The sequence below is a fragment of the Procambarus clarkii genome, chromosome 12 (genome assembly GCF_040958095.1).
Source record: "Procambarus clarkii isolate CNS0578487 chromosome 12, FALCON_Pclarkii_2.0, whole genome shotgun sequence".
Lineage (NCBI taxonomy): Eukaryota > Metazoa > Arthropoda > Malacostraca > Decapoda > Cambaridae > Procambarus > Procambarus clarkii.
This window is the reverse complement of record NC_091161.1, coordinates 23,894,903-23,913,254: the sequence shown is the minus strand read 5'-3', so window position 1 is coordinate 23,913,254 and position 18,352 is coordinate 23,894,903. Positions and strand designations below refer to the sequence as shown.

The following is an 18,352-nucleotide window of genomic DNA, read 5'->3' as shown; positions in this document are numbered from 1 at the left end:
AGATAAACGGAACAGACTGCATACCATTTACTCACAAAGATACGAACCACAAAACACTGAATGGGTGACTGAAAAAGTTGAGGGATGAAGGGAATATCAAGACAGATCAAGAGAGCAGTAGAGTTATGCGCAGTAAAAGCTGGAGGGGAAAAGAGAAAGTAATAACCACGCCAAGTAAGTTTTATTGTTTTCTTTTGGGAGGGAGTTTTTTTGGTTGTTCTACCTCTTCCCCTCACTTCATTACACACACAAATTACAATAGCGTGATGCTTCAATGAACAAATCCACAAGGGCCGTGACGAGGATTCGAACCTACGTCAGAAGAGGTAGAACGGCCTGTTGACATAGCTAGAGTGCATGGGGGGAGCTGTGTAAAGCCCTGGTTTGTGTCTCGGAGAGGCTGCAGGATTCAAGTAAGTTCAGTAAAACTTCTGGTTTCAACTCTTTTTACCATGTCGTAGCTCAGTCGATAAGGCAACGTCTGGGATGATCTCAGACATAGGTTCAAATCCTCGTCATGGTCCTTGTGGATTTGTTCATTGATGCATCACGCTATTGTGATTTCTGTGTGTTTTTGACAATATTCAAATGACTCTTATGCTGTATGAATCCTAATGTGCTTTATTAGATTTGAATGTTGTGAAAAGTCTTTTTGACACATTGAACAGTGATATGGTTTCTCTCCTGTATGAATCCTCATGTGTTTTATTAGATATGATTTTTGTGAAAAGTCTTTTTGACATTCTGCACAGTGATATGGTTTGTCTCCTGTATGAATCCTCATGTGTTTTATTAGATTTGATTTAAGTGAAAAATCTTTTTGACATTCTGCACAGTGATATGGTTTCTCTCCTGTATGAATCCTCATGTGTTTTATTAGATATGATTTAAGTGAAAAATCTTTTTGACATTCTGCACAGTGATATGGTTTCTCTCCTGTATGAATCCTCATGTGTATTAGTAGAGATAATTTGTCTGAAAAGTCTTTTTGACACTCTGAACAGTGATATGGTTTCTCTCCTGTATGAATCCTCATGTGTGTTATTAGATGTGATTTTCGAGTAAAGTTTTTTTGACATACTGAACAGTGATATGGTTTCTCTCCTGTATGAATCCAAATGTGCCTTATTAGATTTGATTTAAGTGAAAAATCTTTTTGACATTCTGAACAGTGATATGGTTTCTCTCCTGTATGAATCCAAATGTGCCTTATTAGATTTGATTTAAGTGAAAAATCTTTTTGACATTCTGAACAGTGATATGGTTTCTCTCCTGTATGAATCCTCATGTGTGTTATTAGATGTGATTTTCCAGTAAAGTTTTTTTGACATACTGAACAGTGATATGGTTTCTCTCCTGTATGAATCCTCATGTGTGTTATTAGACTTGATTTAAGTGAAAAATCTTTTTGACATTCTGAACAGTGATATGGTTTCTCTCCTGTATGAATCCTCATGTGTGTTATTATATCCGATTTTCGTGAAAAGTCTTTTTGACACACTGAACAGTGATATGGTTTCTTTCCTGTATGAATCCTCATGTGTGTTATTAGATTTGATTTTCGAGTAAAGTTTTTTTGACATACTGAACAGTGATATGCATTCTCTCCTGTATGAATCCTCATGTGTTTTATTAGAGATAATTTGTGTGAAAAGTCTTTTTGACATACTGAACAGTGATATGTTTTCTCTCCTGCATGAATCCTCATGTGTTTTATTAGAGATAATTTGTGTGAAAAGTCTTTTTGACATACTGAACAGTGATATGGTTTCTCTCCTGTATGAATCCTCATGTGTGTTATTAGATTTGATTTAAGTGAAAAATCTTTTTGACATTCTGAACAGTGATATGGTTTCTCTCCTGTATGAATCCTCATGTGTGTTATTAGATTTGATTTTCGAGTAAAGTTTTTTTGACATACTGAACAGTGATATGCATTCTCTCCTGTATGAATCCTCATGTGTGTTATTAGATTTGATTTAACTGAAAAATCTTTTTGACATTCTGAACAGTGATATGGTTTCTCTCCTGTATGAATCCTTGAGTGTGTGTTATTAGCCATAATTTATTTTTGAAGTCTTTCAGACACATTCTACAGTGATATGACTTTTCTCCTGAATGGTCACTTATATAAATTTTGATATTTTTGAAAGTAGTTTAGACAATGTATTTACTTTTTTTCTCTAAATGTTTTGCATGCTATTATGCGAGATGTTTTCATAATATAATTTTGAACATTCAACACTGATGACATTTTTCTTTTGAATAAATATTTGTACAGTTTTCTTGATTGTATAAACCTTTACAGCTATTTGATCCAAAAAGCAAGTATTATCTAATGAAATATTCTACATTTCATTAGTTAAGTTTTGTAGACAATTATTACTAGTATTTGTCTCCTTTATAAATTGTTGTGTTCTTTATAAATCTTAGTAATATGTTTGATATATTTTAAATGCATGAGCTTTTATTTATTACTAAAGCAAATATTGTTAAGAGATGCCAAAAACACTTGGACTGTCGGATACATAAATAATTCAAGTAACTACATAGCAATCAGTATAGAGTAACCAGAATAGAGCACACAGGTTATAGTGTTAACTCTGTTGTCAACAGATGGCACTCAATATCAGATAAGCAATTGGAATAATCTAATTAACTTTTGTAGGAATATAAAGTAATTTAATTAATTGTCAAAGACACAAGAGAATGGAAAAAAGTTACAATATGTAAACCACTGGTATTATTCATAAATAGTAAGATAATATTGTGCTTATTATATTATAAAATGTGCTAGACATAAAATATACTCTACAATATTTCCTGTGAATCAGCAAGTGTAAAAGCAAACATACAAATCTACGTCTCCACATGCGTTCACCAGCAGGAAAGTTAGTGTCCGTGTATAACTTTGTAAACATTACAAACAAATCCTGTGGCAATTTTTTTTTTTTTTAAGATTAACAAAATGTCTTTGTATAGGAAAATTAAATATATTATAAATTTATTTATAATTATACTGATTTATCATACTGTACATATAGCAACAGCAGAGAGGGATGGTTTATTATAAATACAGCCACAGTATTAAGATGTTTCACTACAGAACCTTATTACAAATATGACCACAGAATTTGGGATGTCTTATTATAAATATAACCACAGAACTGAGGAATGTCTTATTATAAATATAACCACAGAACAGAGGAATGTCTTATTATAAATATAACCACAGAACTGAGGAATGTCTTATTATAAATATAACCACAGAACTGAGGAATGTCTTATTATAAATATAACCACAGAACTGAGGAATGTCTTATAATAAATATAACCAAAAAACTGAGGAATGTCTTATTATAAATATGATCAGAGAATTGAGGGATGTTCTCTTATAAATATAACCACAGAACTGATGGATGTCTTATTATAAATATAACCATAGCACAAGAGTCAGGTACAGTGGACCCTCATGTGGTTTGTCATTTGCAAACATATATGTATGTGATTTTTACAAGAACTTACTGATCCAATGTACCATGCACATTGTTATTTTTAAATCCCCAATACAGTCATGTAAATATGTGAATAAATAAATAAATTCTGAGCATTAAGAACACTGATATATTATCTTATTTGGAGAGCCTTTTGAGCTTAAGAGCAAATTACCCAAGAAAAAAATCATAATTACTATACAGTATAAAGATTATTTTAATGCTTTCTCAACATTTACAATGGCTCACATAGGAGAAAAAGTATGAAATGTTTTAAAACTGAAAATATATATTAAACTTTTTTATATTAGAACCTGATAATAAAAATAATTAATTTGAAAATCTTAAAATGTATTCTTGCCAAACAATACTGTACCACATACACAATGAGCTAATAAATACCGAGATTTTTAAATTAATGATACACCAAATTTAATTTAAATACACATTTCCTTTGTTACCATAGTACATGAGATGTTAATAATGCATGACATATTGATAATACATGTAGTCATTCACATGAGTGTGCTGAAGACAGTCTTACCCATTTACATGTAGTATTTCTTACACCATAATGCGTTTCATAATGCTGCTGACAACATGTATGCAGTATATCTGACACTGTGTGGATGCTGACACTGCAGGTATTATTCAACACCACTGGGTCCTGGCACTGCAGGTATTATTCAATACCACTGGGTCCTGGCACTGCAGGTATTATTCTTCTGGTGACCGTAGGAGCTGTGAAAGAAAAGATTGAGAGATTACCAAGTCGTTTAAAGTCAACAAATACCAAATACAGAATCTTCGAAATCTAGTAAAGATTTCCCAAATAGGATTTTTTTTTTAATAATTCCAATACTATAATGGTTCTTTCTCCAAATAAAACAAAGATATACAGTATAGGTAAAATATATCAGCCAGCAGACTGCTAACAGGTACAAATCCCTGCGCACAGGAATCTTAGCAGATACAGTATATGGAAAATGGCAAACATAATTCCAATCTGCAAAAATGGTATCCGAGAAGACCCTCTAAATTACAGACCCATATCATTAACAAGTATGGTAGTTAAAACATTAGAAAAAAATAGCTAACACCAAATGGGTTGATCCATTGTTAACATAACAATGGGTAGAACACCTGGAGAGTACAATAATGACATAAAAATGGACAGACGGTATGGTTTTCGAACAGGAAGATACTGTGTAACAAATCTACTTAGTTTTTATGAATCACAGAGATTCTACAGGAAAGAGATGGTTGGCCAACTGTCTATCTGAACCTAAAAGACCAGCATTGATGTAATGAAATGCCATTTTCTGGGTGAGACCAGAGGCTCCCTAGAGCTATCCGGGCTGATATGAGCGTATTAGACCGTGGCATCAGCCAAGTGAATGGAGTTCTTAGGCCTAACAGGGACCACAAACCAGAACCTAGCCCCACCTCAGAGAGGCACGAGGAGCAATGGCCTATAGAAAGCCTCGTGAGGTTGGAAGCATTCTATGTCTGCCATCGACCGAGACAGGCACCCAAGAAAGGGTTTGTTTTGGGGTACCTACCTATCTGGTTAAAAAATTGCTACTGAAAGCCAAACTGTTGAGAAGAACTCTCCAAACTAAAAACTAACAAACGAGCATGATGTCACAACCATCTCCGTGCCGCTGTCAGTGCAGCTCCACCTTCCGCAGAAGGGGGAATGGGGAGCTCCAGACCTCCCACACCAGCTATCATCCCCAAGTTCAGAGGCTGGATGTCAAAAACTGCGAAAAACCTCCGACCAGAGGAAGGGAGGGTTGCCGGGAAGACTCCGGGTCTAACCCAAAAAATGGCATTTCATTACATTCAACGCTGGTTTTCTGGTGGAGCCCCTTTGCCTCCCTGGAGCTACTTAACCAAAGATAAAAACAAGAGGGACTTTCCCGGGAGGTGGTTGCCACTCGCTCCAGGGACACCATCCAAGCGCCCAGTTCCAAGAGAAGCCGGACCTGGGACAAAGAAGTCATCCGAAAGCAGGAGCAATAGACCCAAGGGTTCAGATTGAACAAGTTCAGAATGTACCGCATTGTCTGCACAGTCTCTTTTCAAAACCGGAAACAGGTGGGAAACCAACCTGAGGGATGAGGACTTCTGTCCACACCCAAGCAAACCCACTCCAAGGTGACCCAACAGAGAGAAAGCCTGCCCTGCCAGCTCCGAGCCCCCCGAAGAAGGAGGGGCCACCCAATGCCACTGCAAGCTGCATGAAGCGACTTGAAAAGCCGACAAATCGTGGGACCAGGCGCGAGCAAACTGCACGAACCTCTCCCTCCCAATTGCCTCGTCAATAGGATGACCAACAAAAGGGCCGAGGCCCCTTATGAAAAGCTGATAGATGAGCAGAGCGATTACCGCGCCAACCAGACGACGTCGGCCCGGAAGGCTGTTCCGACTCTGAAATTGGCACCACTGGCATACCACGATAAGAGCAACCTCGAGCCCTGGGCATGACCTTTTTGGTTAGAAACCCCACGGGCCCCCCCCCTAAGAACCAAAAAGTCCGACATGGGAGGACAACTAGAAACCTCCGTTTGCAGAAACTGCACCATCGCATACTGTGCAAAAAGAAAGAACAAAATGGGCAGAGAAAACCTAAGAGCCAGAGCTCAAGCGGATTCTAAGGATGGAGCAAGCACCGCCTGATGGCACCCAAAACGAGAAGCAAAAAACAGAGACTCTGCCTCCCTTAGGATTGGCACAAACAGCTTCAACAAGGCAGCTGACACCCGCACCACTGCGACCAATGCACCAGAACTAGGATCAGCAACCAACGCCTCCATGTCCTCCGTAAGCCAGTCCGAAGACAGCTTGAGAAGGGAAAAGAAACGCAAGACCGAAGCCTAATGGTCACGGATGAGTAAATCCTCAGCAACCAGGGCAGCCGAAAGGGAGGGAACCTGTACGCAAAGTTACACAGGCCGACATCCCAAAGAAGGGCAGGGACGAACAAACAAGCAGTGAAGCGTTCAATCTCGCCCCCCGGGTAAACCTAACAACCATCAGGGCCTCTCGCCACTCAAGCATGTGGGACCGACAGAACGTATGCCATGCCGCCACTGAAAATATAGGCTATTCTGCCAAAGAGGATGACTCCAGAACCTCGTAACGCACCCAGTAAGGAAAGGAAAAACCAATCACAAATGAGGCAGGATCCATTATTGAGGCACAATCCAGGTCATGCAGGAGATGGCCTCGAGCCGCAATAGCCTCCCGCACCTAATGGGGCGCGATGCGGGAGGCCGAAAACCTCTGGAAGTGAGGGACAGAAGTACCAGAGGGATCCCGGGAAGGGGTTGATGCTATATCAAAATCGTATAGGGAGGGAGGGGATAAGAAAACCCCACCCCCCTGCAACAACAAACCTCGCTCATAGGGTACCAACACCCAAGCGGGGTCAAATGGAACCCAAGTCCCCCATGTCAACCCCTCCCTTGCCTCGGGAACCTCCACATTAGGACTCGGGGCCGAGTCGTCCTGCAAACCCTGTGCCTCAAGAAATAAGACAGAGTCCACCGGAAAAGTTGGAACAAACAGGGCCAATTGGTCACACCCAGAAGCACCAGCTGGAGAAAAAGGCTCGAATGCCTCCGTCATCACACCAGAAGGAGCATCCCCTGAAACTGCTCGAATCTCACCACCAACTAAACCCTGAACAGACTCTGAAACCCTTAGACACTTCAGAACTGGGTGCAGAGGGTCGAGGAACAGCAGGGGAAGGACAAGGGAGGCATGGACGAAACAAAGTTGAGGCGATAACAACCCCAAGTTCGAGTCCCTATATGCAAAACCGGGCAGGCTCAGGGCATCCGGGTTAGTAACCAACCCAGCGCACTGCAGCAACCTAAATCACGCATGCAACGCCAAAGCTGCCTGCACCCGAGTATCAAGATCAGTGGATTGGATGAACTGGAGTACAAGCAAGGAACACCACTCGCAGGACTCCGGGTCAAAGGTGTTACAGACCCAACAGGCAGCATGAGGGAGGCACAAATTGGTGATTGTCACCCTGAGACAAGGGGACAGAGCTACCCTCAAACTCACACGAAGTGAGATGGGACCCAGAGGATGCATCCATCGGACCACAGAGCCCTAAAGGGGATTTCCAGGGCCCTTAGATGCTCTGCTAAGGGAAGCCCAGGCAAGATACTGATAACCGGCACCCCAAACTATCCAGCGAACTACTAACAGTTGAACCCTCGGGACGTGTACACTCACAGGGACCTAGTAGGACCACCAATTTATATAGAAGGGGTACCAACACCAAGGGGCAGACCCCCACCAGGCAGGAAACAAAAATAAAAGAAAACTCCCGCATGAGGGACAACGACCCAGGTGGAACATAGCCGATCGCTATAATCTGGTGAAAACTAGCTGCACAGTACCTTGCGCCCCTACCAGTGACAAAACAAGTGGTGCAAGAAACACCCCAGCTGACACCAAGGGCGGGCAATTACCGAGAAGCAAAAGATTCCACAGAGGCAGACCCCAAGCGACTTGTGGAAGATAACCCCAAGCCACAAGGGCAATACCTACTGGGCACCTAGGGAAAGGAACCCTAGGCATATGCAGCCCCGAGTACTTGTGAAATTACTCCTAGTTAACACACCACCACAGGACAGGACCACACCACAAGGCACAGCACTGTTAATGACTTGAGCACAATCAGGGCATTAGTCAATGGAGTTCAGCCTACCGGGGACCACAAACCAGAACCTGGCCCCCTCAGAGAGGTACAGGGAGGAATGGCCCTGGAAAACACCCCATGGTTGGGGGTTTTCCTTATCTGCCATCCAATAGAGTTAGGCACCCAGAGAAGTAGGCATAACAAAACAGACCCCACATGGTAAGAAAACTGCAACCAAAAACCCACCAGTCCCAAGTTAACAAGGGAAACCAGCAAACATCACACTTTGCCGTCGCACCACTCGTAAGCGCAGCCATCCCCTCCCCGCTAGGGTGATGGGGGAGCCTCGGACCCCTTGTGCCGGCTACCTAGCAATCCAGTTCGGAAGCTAAGCATCCAAACAATGCTAAAAAAAAAGTCGGCAGGAGGGAGGGAGGGAGGGTGACTGGGAGCCTCCAGGGATCCCTGAGAACTTTTCGACCTCCAAAAGCACTGCGCCCGAATATTGACCCAAGAAATGGCAAACACGGCAGCCAAAGCAGCAAACTTCCTAGCGTCATGGGTGTGCGGACAGATAGCAGGTTGGCTAGACTTAACCACCATGCTGTACGGCCATAATAAATGACAATTCTGTGGTGCGCCGAAAATAAATTCTGTGCAAAAAATTATTTTCTCTTATATTGTTAAATTGTAGCCTCTGATCATGGTAAAATAAAATTAAATATTGTATGTGACATACTATAGCCATGATGGAGCTGAGAAGTTGAGCAAATTATGGGCGCTGAGCGATGAAGCCCTCAGGGTCACTAGCAGACGCCTCCTCACTCCCTCTTTCACCAACACCTCACTCGGCAACAATCCTTCTCCCAACATACAGTGGTACCTCGGAATGCGATTGTCCCTGTATGCGAGTTTTTCGGAAGACGAGCAGGATTTCCTCGGAAAATATGTCTCGGAAGGCGAGGGTTACCTCGGAACGCGAGTTTGTTGATACGTGTACAGGCCGACTGGCGCGTGGTGGCATGACGATCGCGCCTCAGTTTACCAGTGTCTCGTGTCCAGTGACTATCCCACCTGAATTCTTCACAAGGATTTACAGTTTTTTATCGGTTTTTTGGCCATTTGAGCATAAAAGTTGTCATTATATATCTCGCCATGGGTCTCAAGAAAGCCATTGGAAAGGTTCTACCTAAGAAAATAGCTGTGAGTAGAGGCAGTAGAGGATGTCCCTTCTTGATTAAGAAAATGTGTGAAGTATGGGAAGAACTACAAAGTTTTGTTGAAAAAACTCACCCAGATAAAGCTGTAGCAGGCCGTTGCATTCACCTTTTAAATGATAATGTGATGTCTTACTACAGACAAGAGTTAAAATGTAGGGAAAAACAAGTGTCATTAGACAAATTCTTAGTAAAACAAGCAAGTCCTAGTGGTATGCAGGCAAAATGTGCCAGAGTGTGCATATCAGTGAAGTCCTCACTGCCTGACGTGATAATGGAAGGGGACTCCCCTTCCAAACAGTAACTCCTCTCTTCCTCCCACCTCCTCACCATCTTCCATATGCCTACAGCATTCAACAGCAAGGCAAGTAATAACTTGAACATAGTTTTGTAGGTTTATTTAGATGAATTAGGTATAAACATTTAATTTGATGTGGGGTTTTTGGGGTAGTCAGGAACGGATTAGTTCATTTCCCTTTATTTCTTATGGGAAAATTAGCTTCGGAATGCGAGTTTTCGGAATACGAGGCGTCTCCAGGAACCAATTAAACTCTTAAACTGAGGTATGCCTGTACTCCTTTTGCTGTTATTACACTATATACACACATCATATACAGTATAAGAATCTACATTTGTTTTCACCATAGCGAACCACTAAGCTGGTATGCTGAGTCCAGACAATAACAGGTTGCCACACAGAATTAGCAGACGATGCTACCTCCCTCACCAAGATTACTCCTCCCACCATACTGCAAACAGGGCTAATTATCACCACAATCCTATTATCAGAATCCTGGTCACTAAATCCTGTAAATTAATAATTTTCCACAAGTTTATTCTGTAAAGGAACATGAGAAGTCATTTCAAGATTCTAAGATGGACCAAACAATGGTAGGGTGCTGTGGCTACCTGCATAGTGCTGTGAACATCTTGAACAGAACATGTGAACATAAGAATAACGGTAATTGCAGAAGGCCTATTGGCCCATATGAGGCGGCTCCTATTTATAACCTCCCACTCATATACATGTCCAACCTATCCCACAACAGCATTGTGTTCACTGATATCTGGAAATTGTACACAGACTTTATCACAGTCAGGCTCCTCTCTAATACTATCATGGCTAAATAATACCAGTTACATATATGTTTTGACAATTTTAGACGATGCCGTGGTCACAAGCTGAACAGCGATGCTGTTAGCTCATGCTGTACTCACTTAATTGTGCTTGCAGGGGTCGAGCTCTGGCTCTTTGGTCCCGCCTCTCAACCGTCAATCAACAGGTGTACAGGTTCCTGAGCCTATTGGGCTCTATCATATCTACACTTGAAACTGTGTATGGAGTCAGCCTCCACCACCACTTCCTAATGCATTCCATTTATCAACCATTCTGACACTAAAAATGTTCTAATATCTCTGTGGCTCATTTGGGCACTTAGTTTCCACCTGTGTCCCCTAGTGCGTGTGCCCCTTGTGTTAAATACCCTGTCTTTATCTACCCTATCAATTCCCTTGAGAATCTTGAATGTGGTGATCATGTCCCCCCTAACTCTTGTGTCTTCCAGCGAAGTGAGGTTTAATTCCCATAGCCTCTACTCGTAGCTTATACCTCTCGGCTTGGGTACTAGTCTGGTGGCAAACTGTGTGCCATCCTTGGTTGATAACTCAATACTGAGGCTCTCACACTTTAAGAATGTTGCCAACGATTTTCTTTAAAAATGAGGTCTGTTTAAAGGAGTCCTGAGACACAGGATGTGAGCCTCGTATACCCGCAGAAGTATTGAATCGCTCCCTATACCTAAGATCGCCACTCTGCGCACCCCCTGGTTGATACCTGGTTGATGGAGTTCTGGGAGTTCTTCTACTCCCAAAGCCCGGCCCGAGGCCAGGTTTGACTTGTGAGAGTTTGGTCCACTAAGCTGTTGCTTGGAGCGGCCCGCAGGCCCACATACCCACCACAGCCCGGTTGGTCCGGCACTCCTTGGAGGAATAAATCTAGTTTCCTCTTGAAGATGTCCGCGGTTGTTCCGGCAATATTTCTTATGCTTGCTGGGAGGGTGTTGAACAACCGTGGACCTCTGATGTTTATACAGTGTTCTTTGATTGTGTCTATGGCACCTCTGCTCTTCACTGGTTCTATTCTGCATTTTCTTCCATATCGTTCACTCCAGTATGTTGTCATTTTACTGTGTAGATTTGGTACTTGGCCCTCCAGTATCTTCCAGGTGTATATTATTTGATATCTCTCTCCTCTTCTTTCTAGTGAGTACATTTGGAGGGCTTTGAAACGATCCCAATAATTTAGGTGCTTTATTGCGTCTATGCGTGCCGTATATGTTCTCTGTATTCCCTCTATTTCAGCAATCTCTCCTGCTCTGAAGGGGGAAAGTGAGTACTGAGCAGTACTCAAGATGGGACAACACAAGTGACTTGAAGAGTACAACCATTGTGATGGGATCCCTAGATTTGAAAGTTCTCGTAATCCATCCTATCATTTTTCTGGCTGTCGCAATATTTGCTTGGTTATGCTCCCTAAACGTTAGGTCGTCAGACATCATTATTCCCAAATCCTTTACATGCTGTTTTCCTACTATGGGTACATTTGATTGTGTTTTGTACCCTGTATTATGTTTAAGGCCCTCATTTTTACCATACCTGAGTACCTGGAATTTATCACTGTTAAACATCATGTTATTTTCTGATGCCCAGTCGAAAACTTTATTAATATCCGCTTGAAGTTTTTCAATGTCTTCAGCCGAGGTAATTTCAGACTAATTTTTGTGTCATCTGCAAAGAAAGATACGAAGCTGTGACTTGTATTTTTGTCTATATCTGATATGAGAATAAGGAAAAGCAGCGGTGCAAGGACTGTACCCTGAGGTACAGAGCTTTTAACTGCACTTGGACTAGATTTTATATGGTTGACCGTTACTCGCTGAGTCCTGTTTGACAGAAAACTGAGTATCCAGCGTCCTACTTTATCGGTTATTCCCATTGACTTCATTTTGTGTGCTATCATGCCATGGTCACATTTATCGAAAGCCTTTGCCAAGTCCGTGTATATCACATCAGCATTCTGTTTTTCTTCTAATGCCTCAGTGACTTTGTCGTAGTGCTCAAGTATCTGTGAAAGGCACGATCTTCCCGCTCGAAATCCATGTTGGCCTGGGTTATGAAGGTCATTGGTCTCCATGAAAATGGTGACCTGAATCCTAATCACTCTCTCAAATACTTTTATTATGTGCGATGTTAGTGCAACTGGTCTATAATTCTTTGCCAATGCTTTGCTCCCTCCCTTGTGTAGAGGGGCTATGTCTGCTACTTTAAGTTCATCTGGTATCTCCCCCATGTCCAAGCTCTTCCTCCACACTATACCGAGTGCCTGTGCTACCGGCACTTTGCATTTCTTTATAAATATTGAATTCCATGAGTCTGGACCTGGGGCCGAGTGCATGGGCATGTTTTCAATTTCTCTTTCAAAATTTAGTGCGCTCGTGTTGATATCAGTTATATTTACAGGGGTTTGAATATCCCCCATAAAGAAATTATCTGGATCTTCCACTTTCATGTTGTTTATTGGAGTGCTAAACATGTCCTCATACTGCTTTTTTAGGATTTCACTAATTTCTTTGTCATCCTCCGTGTATGAACCTTCACTTGTACGAATAGGTCCAATACTGGCAGTGGTTTTTGCTTTTGATTTCGCATATGTGAAGAAGTATTTTGGATTTTTCTTTATTTCCTGAATTGCTTTCTGTTCTAACTGCCTTTCTTCAGTCTCATATGAGTGTTTCAATTTCCGCTCGATTTCTTCAATCTCCCTATTTAAATTATTCGTTCTTTGACGGGAAATTCCTGTCTGCATAAGCAGTTCCGTTATTTTTTTCCTGCGTTTATAGTGTCTGCGTTCTCTTTCTACATTGGATCTCTTTCTGGCTTTCCTCAAAGGAACATGTTTCAGACAGACTTGATACGCTTCCGAAGTCAGTTTTTCTATTCCTTCTGTAGGAAGGAATCTAAGGAGGAAGGAATCCTTCTGTAGGAAGGAATCCCCCGATCTAACCCCCAATCTGATCCATATCTAAATGGGGCCGAAGTGTTCCAGAAGTGTTCCAGTAAGGGAAGTCGGCAAATTAGATTCGTAACTTCGGGATAAGGATTGGCTCTGAGGATCAAAATAATAGAATAATCTAAATGGGGCGTAACTAGAGCAAGATATAGCTTGAGAACCACACCAGGTGTCTTGTTACTAACACTGCGATTAATAAATCCAAGTGTCCGATTTGCCTTATTACGAACATTTATGCATTGATCCTTATGTTTTAAATTCTTACTAATCATAACTCCCAGATCCCTTTCGCAATTCGACTTCGCAATCTCAACACCATCTAGCTCGTATCTTGTAACCCTATCATCATTACCTAACCTCAGAACTTTACATTTATCAGCATTAAACTGCATCTGCCAATCCTTCGACCATTTCAAAACCCTATCTAGATCAACTTGAAGTGATAGCGAGTCCTCCTCCGAATTAATTTCCTTACCGATTTTCGTATCATCAGCAAATTTACAAATGTTGCTACTCAAACCTGAATCTAAATCATTTATATATATTATAAACAACAGAGGTCCCAGGACAGAGCCCTGAGGCACCCCACTTACAACATTCTCCCACTCTGACTTGACTCCATTTATACTAACTCTGTTTCCTTTGGTATAGCCATGCCCTAATCCAGCTTAATATAGCACCCCCAATACCATGAGACTCTATCTTTTTAATCAGTCTTTCATGTGGCACTGTATCAAAAGCTTTGCTAAAGTCAAGGTACACAACATCGCAATCCTTACCACTATCAACTGCCTCAACAATGCTAGAATAAAAAGATAACAAATTTGTTAAACATGAACGGCCATTTGTAAAACCATGTTGCGACTTAATTATTAATTTATGTTTTTCAAGATGAAGACGAATTTTATTTGCTATTATAGATTCGAGTAACTTTCCCATAATAGACGTTAGGCTAATTGGTCGATAGTTAGACGCAAGTGATCTATCTCCTTTCTTAAAAATTGGTATCACATTAGCAACTTTCCAAAACTCTGGCACTCTGCCTGACTCTATTGATTTATTAAATATGGTTGACAGTGGGTCACAAAGCTCCTCTTTGCATTCTTTAAGCACCCTGGCAAACACTTCATCCGGCCCTGGGGATTTGTTTGGTTTGAGTTTTACTATTTGTTTAACCCTTAAACTGCGCATGGCGTATATATACGCCATGAGTAACATGTCCCACCGTGCGCATGGCGTATATATACGCCAAAGGGTGCCAGGCACGATTCAAACGTCCCGCGGTGTAAAGGGGTCACCCATACCGTAGCCAGGGGCGATTGTAAACAGACTCCATTTTGAAAAAAATCCAGAGCAGGCCTCCTTTGTTTCACAGGCCTTAGTTAGTGGCCAGACACCATGGCGAGCGCATCACGACCCAGCGTGCGACCTCGCCCAGCGCTCCGCGCCGCGCAGTCCTTGACCGAAGACGAAATTGTAGATGAATTGTTCAAGGACGTTGATGAGTCTGATATTGACGACTCAGATATAGATGAAGATTATACCCAGCCAGAAGAAATCGAAACAACGGATAGTGAGGGGGAACATGTGGGTGCCACGAGGGTGAGGATGTTTCTCGAGGCTGCTACTCAACACCACTCAACACCACCCCGCGCCCAAGCACGTCGTTCATTTATACCACTGCACGTTTATGATACGATTGACGAGTCTGAAACAAGTGAATCTTTCTCAGGCTTTAGTGATGAAGAGTTGGAGAATAGTGTTACCCCCAGTGCCAGTACAAGTTTCGCCGCATCAGCTGCCCGCCCAGCCAAGCGCCGCCGCATGGGACAATATGGCGACAATGAGGAACAAATTCCCTCATGTTCCACATCTTTTTCCTCATCTACCGTTCCTGCCCCTACTGTTACAATGCGTGCTTCAGCTCCTGGTCCCCGGATTCCTCGCCGTGGTGCAGCTAATGGCTCTCGGAAGGCAGCAGGTTTGTGTGTGTGGAGTGATGGGGAAGATTTTGTTCCACAAATTCCCGACATTGATAACAGAGATGTGGGAATTACTGATCTTTTCCCTGATACTGGTGACGAAATGTGTGAAATGGACTTCTTTACTGCATATTTCGATGAGCCGCTAATGAAACACATTGTTCACGAAACGAACAGACTTGCGGATGATCTCATCGAAGGTGAGGAAGTTTCAGAATTTTCGCGACTACAGCGTTGGAAAGAGACAACTGTTGATGAGATGTATGTGTTTTTCGCAATTTGCATGTTGATGAAACATTGTGTGAAACACGTAATTTCAGATTATTGGAGCAAAGACAACTCTGTTCCAACACCATTGTTCGGGAAATATATGTCCCGAGACAGATTTCTGTTGATCCTACGGTGCATTCATTTTGCAAATAATGCAGACGAGAGACAGGATGATAGGCTTTGGAGGGTGAGGCACGTGCTAAATGACCTGATTGGAAAGTTCCGAGATTACTACGTACCAGCTCAGAAGCTGGTTATTGATGAATCCCTGGTGCTTTTCAAAGGACGTGCTGCCTTCAAGCAGTATATTCCCTCAAAACGTCACCGATTTGGACTGAAATTCTTTGTGCTCTGTGACTGTGAATCAGGAATGGTGTTACACATGATACTTTATTCAGCCACAAATATAGATATTCCTGCTAATGACGAACATGGCTTCTCAGGTAGTGTGGTGAAGTCACTGCTTGCACCATATCTGAACAAGGGTCACATATTGTACACATAACTATTATACCAGTCCCTTGCTAACGAAATTCTTGCTGGATAATAAGACTGGAGTGTGTGGAACAGTAAAGCCAAAACGAAAGGAAATGCCTGTGTTTGATACTGCTATGCAAGTAGGTGACTGCGAGGTAAGAAAAAGTGGTGCAATGCTTTCAGTGCGGTGGAAAGACAGACGTGAAGTGAACATGTTGACCACCATTCACCCTGGTACAATGGTAGACAGTGGCAAGGTGAACAGAACAACAAAGCAAATAATATACAAGCCAGATTGTGTGATGGACTACAACATCAACATGCGTTTAGTTGATAAATGTGACATGATGGTGGGTGCTGTAGAGTGTGTACGTAAAACAGTGAAGTGGACAAAGAAAATGATTTTTCACCTTATTGATGTAACAATGCTGAACAGTTACAATATGTTTCTTGTGAAGACAGGTAGAAAACCATATTTCCGTTCGTTCAGTTTCCAAGTTGTGAAACAGTTGCTAGGTAAATTTGGCAAGGACACACCTGGTATACAAAGACCCATTCGAGACCCAATACTGAACCATGCTCGCTTACAGGGGGGCCTTTCTGATACATCAAATCAAGAAATTACCACCAACTGGAGCTCGTGCAGCAGGCCAGCGTCGGTGTGTTGTGTGCTCCAGTACCAAATTGAGGCCACAGAAACGCAAATTGGTGTTGACATGGTGCGAAGCGTGTGCCGTCCCTCTGTGCCATATCGACTGTTTCGCACAGTATCACAGTCTCCTGGAGTACTAAATGTGTAATTCTTTGGTAAATAAATGTACATATCAAGTTTATTTTTGTGTTTATATTGAAAAAAACCCAAATACATTGAATATTTCCTGTAAATTATACCATTTTGGTGGGAATACTTGTGACACTAATATGTGAGCGCTTAGTGAGTTTATACCATTTTTATTATAATACAACGTCTATTGCTAATAATTGGAACAATACTAGCGAAAAAAATTGGAGTAAAATGACCCAAGAATACTGTAAATAATTCCGCGAAAATAAATTCGCGGCAACTCGGGCCGCGCGAGCGGCCATGAGTGACAGCTGGCTGACGCAGCACCCTTGAGCGCTCACAATCTGTGACGTCATCGGCCAACTTCTCGGCTCAATTGTGTCATTGGTATGTATAATAGAATTTTTTTATTATTTTTCCCGTGCTCAGGAGACTCAATAATTAACATGTTTAGAAGACGAAAAAAAATTTTTGAATTTTTTTTTTTCTTGCGCACAGGGGTGTAAATGTCCATATGACCCCTGAGCAGTGTAAGGGTTAAGAACATCCTCCCTGGTAACTTCTAAACTCGTCAACCTGTCCTCGTCCCCACCCACATAGACTTGTTCGGCTGAAGGCATATTGTCAAGTTCCTCTTTAGTAAATACAGAATCATCTCTTCATCACTATCTGTTATTTGACCTGTCTCAGTTTTTAATGGACCTATCCTTTCCCTAGTCTTAGTACGATATAACTGAAAAAAGCCAAAAGGAGCTGCCTCGTGTGGGCCAATAGGAGCTGCCTCGTATGGGCCAATAGGAGCTGCCTCGTATGGGCCAATAGGAGCTGCCTCGTATGGGCCAATAGGAGCTGCCTCGTATGAGCAAATAGGAGCTGCCTCGTATGGGCCAATAGGAGCTGCCTCGTATGGGCCAATAGGAGCTGCCTCGTATGGGCCAATAGGAGCTGCCTCGTATGGGCCAATAGGAGCTGCCTCGTATGGGCCAATAGGAGCTGCCTCGTATGGGCCAATAGGAGCTGCCTCGTATGGGCCAATAGGAGCTGCCTCGTATGGGCCAATAGGAGCTGCCTCGTATGGGCCAATAGGAGCTGCCTCGTATGGGCCAATAGGAGCTGCCTCGTATGAGCAAATAGGAGCTGCCTCGTATGGGCCAATAGGAGCTGCCTCGTATGGGCCAATAGGAGCTGCCTCGTATGGGCCAATAGGAGCTGCCTCGTATGGGCCAATAGGAGCTGCCTCGTATGGGCCAATAGGAGCTGCCTCGTATGGGCCAATATGAGCTGCCTTGTATGGGCCAATAGGAGCTGCCTCGTATGGGCCAATAGGAGCTGCCTCGTATGGGCCAATAGGAGCTGCCTCGTATGGGCCAATAGGAGCTGCCTCGTATGGGCCAAT

The 18,352-nt window shown here is 42.5% G+C and overlaps 1 protein-coding gene across 2 annotated transcripts in view; it reads right to left on the bottom strand.

Annotated features, from left to right (window-relative positions):
- Positions 1–423: 423 nt before the first annotated feature.
- The window catches only part of LOC123772852 (zinc finger protein 271-like), a 128,721-nt gene continuing 110,792 nt past the window's right edge, over positions 424–18,352 (bottom strand). For both annotated transcript variants that reach the window (XM_069323356.1, XM_069323355.1), the window contains exon 4: positions 424–4,235. In XM_069323356.1, coding sequence (XP_069179457.1) covers positions 596–2,062 — 1,467 coding nt within the window. In that variant the 5' untranslated portion in view covers positions 2,063–4,235 and the 3' untranslated portion in view covers positions 424–595. The remainder of the gene's footprint in view (positions 4,236–18,352) is intronic.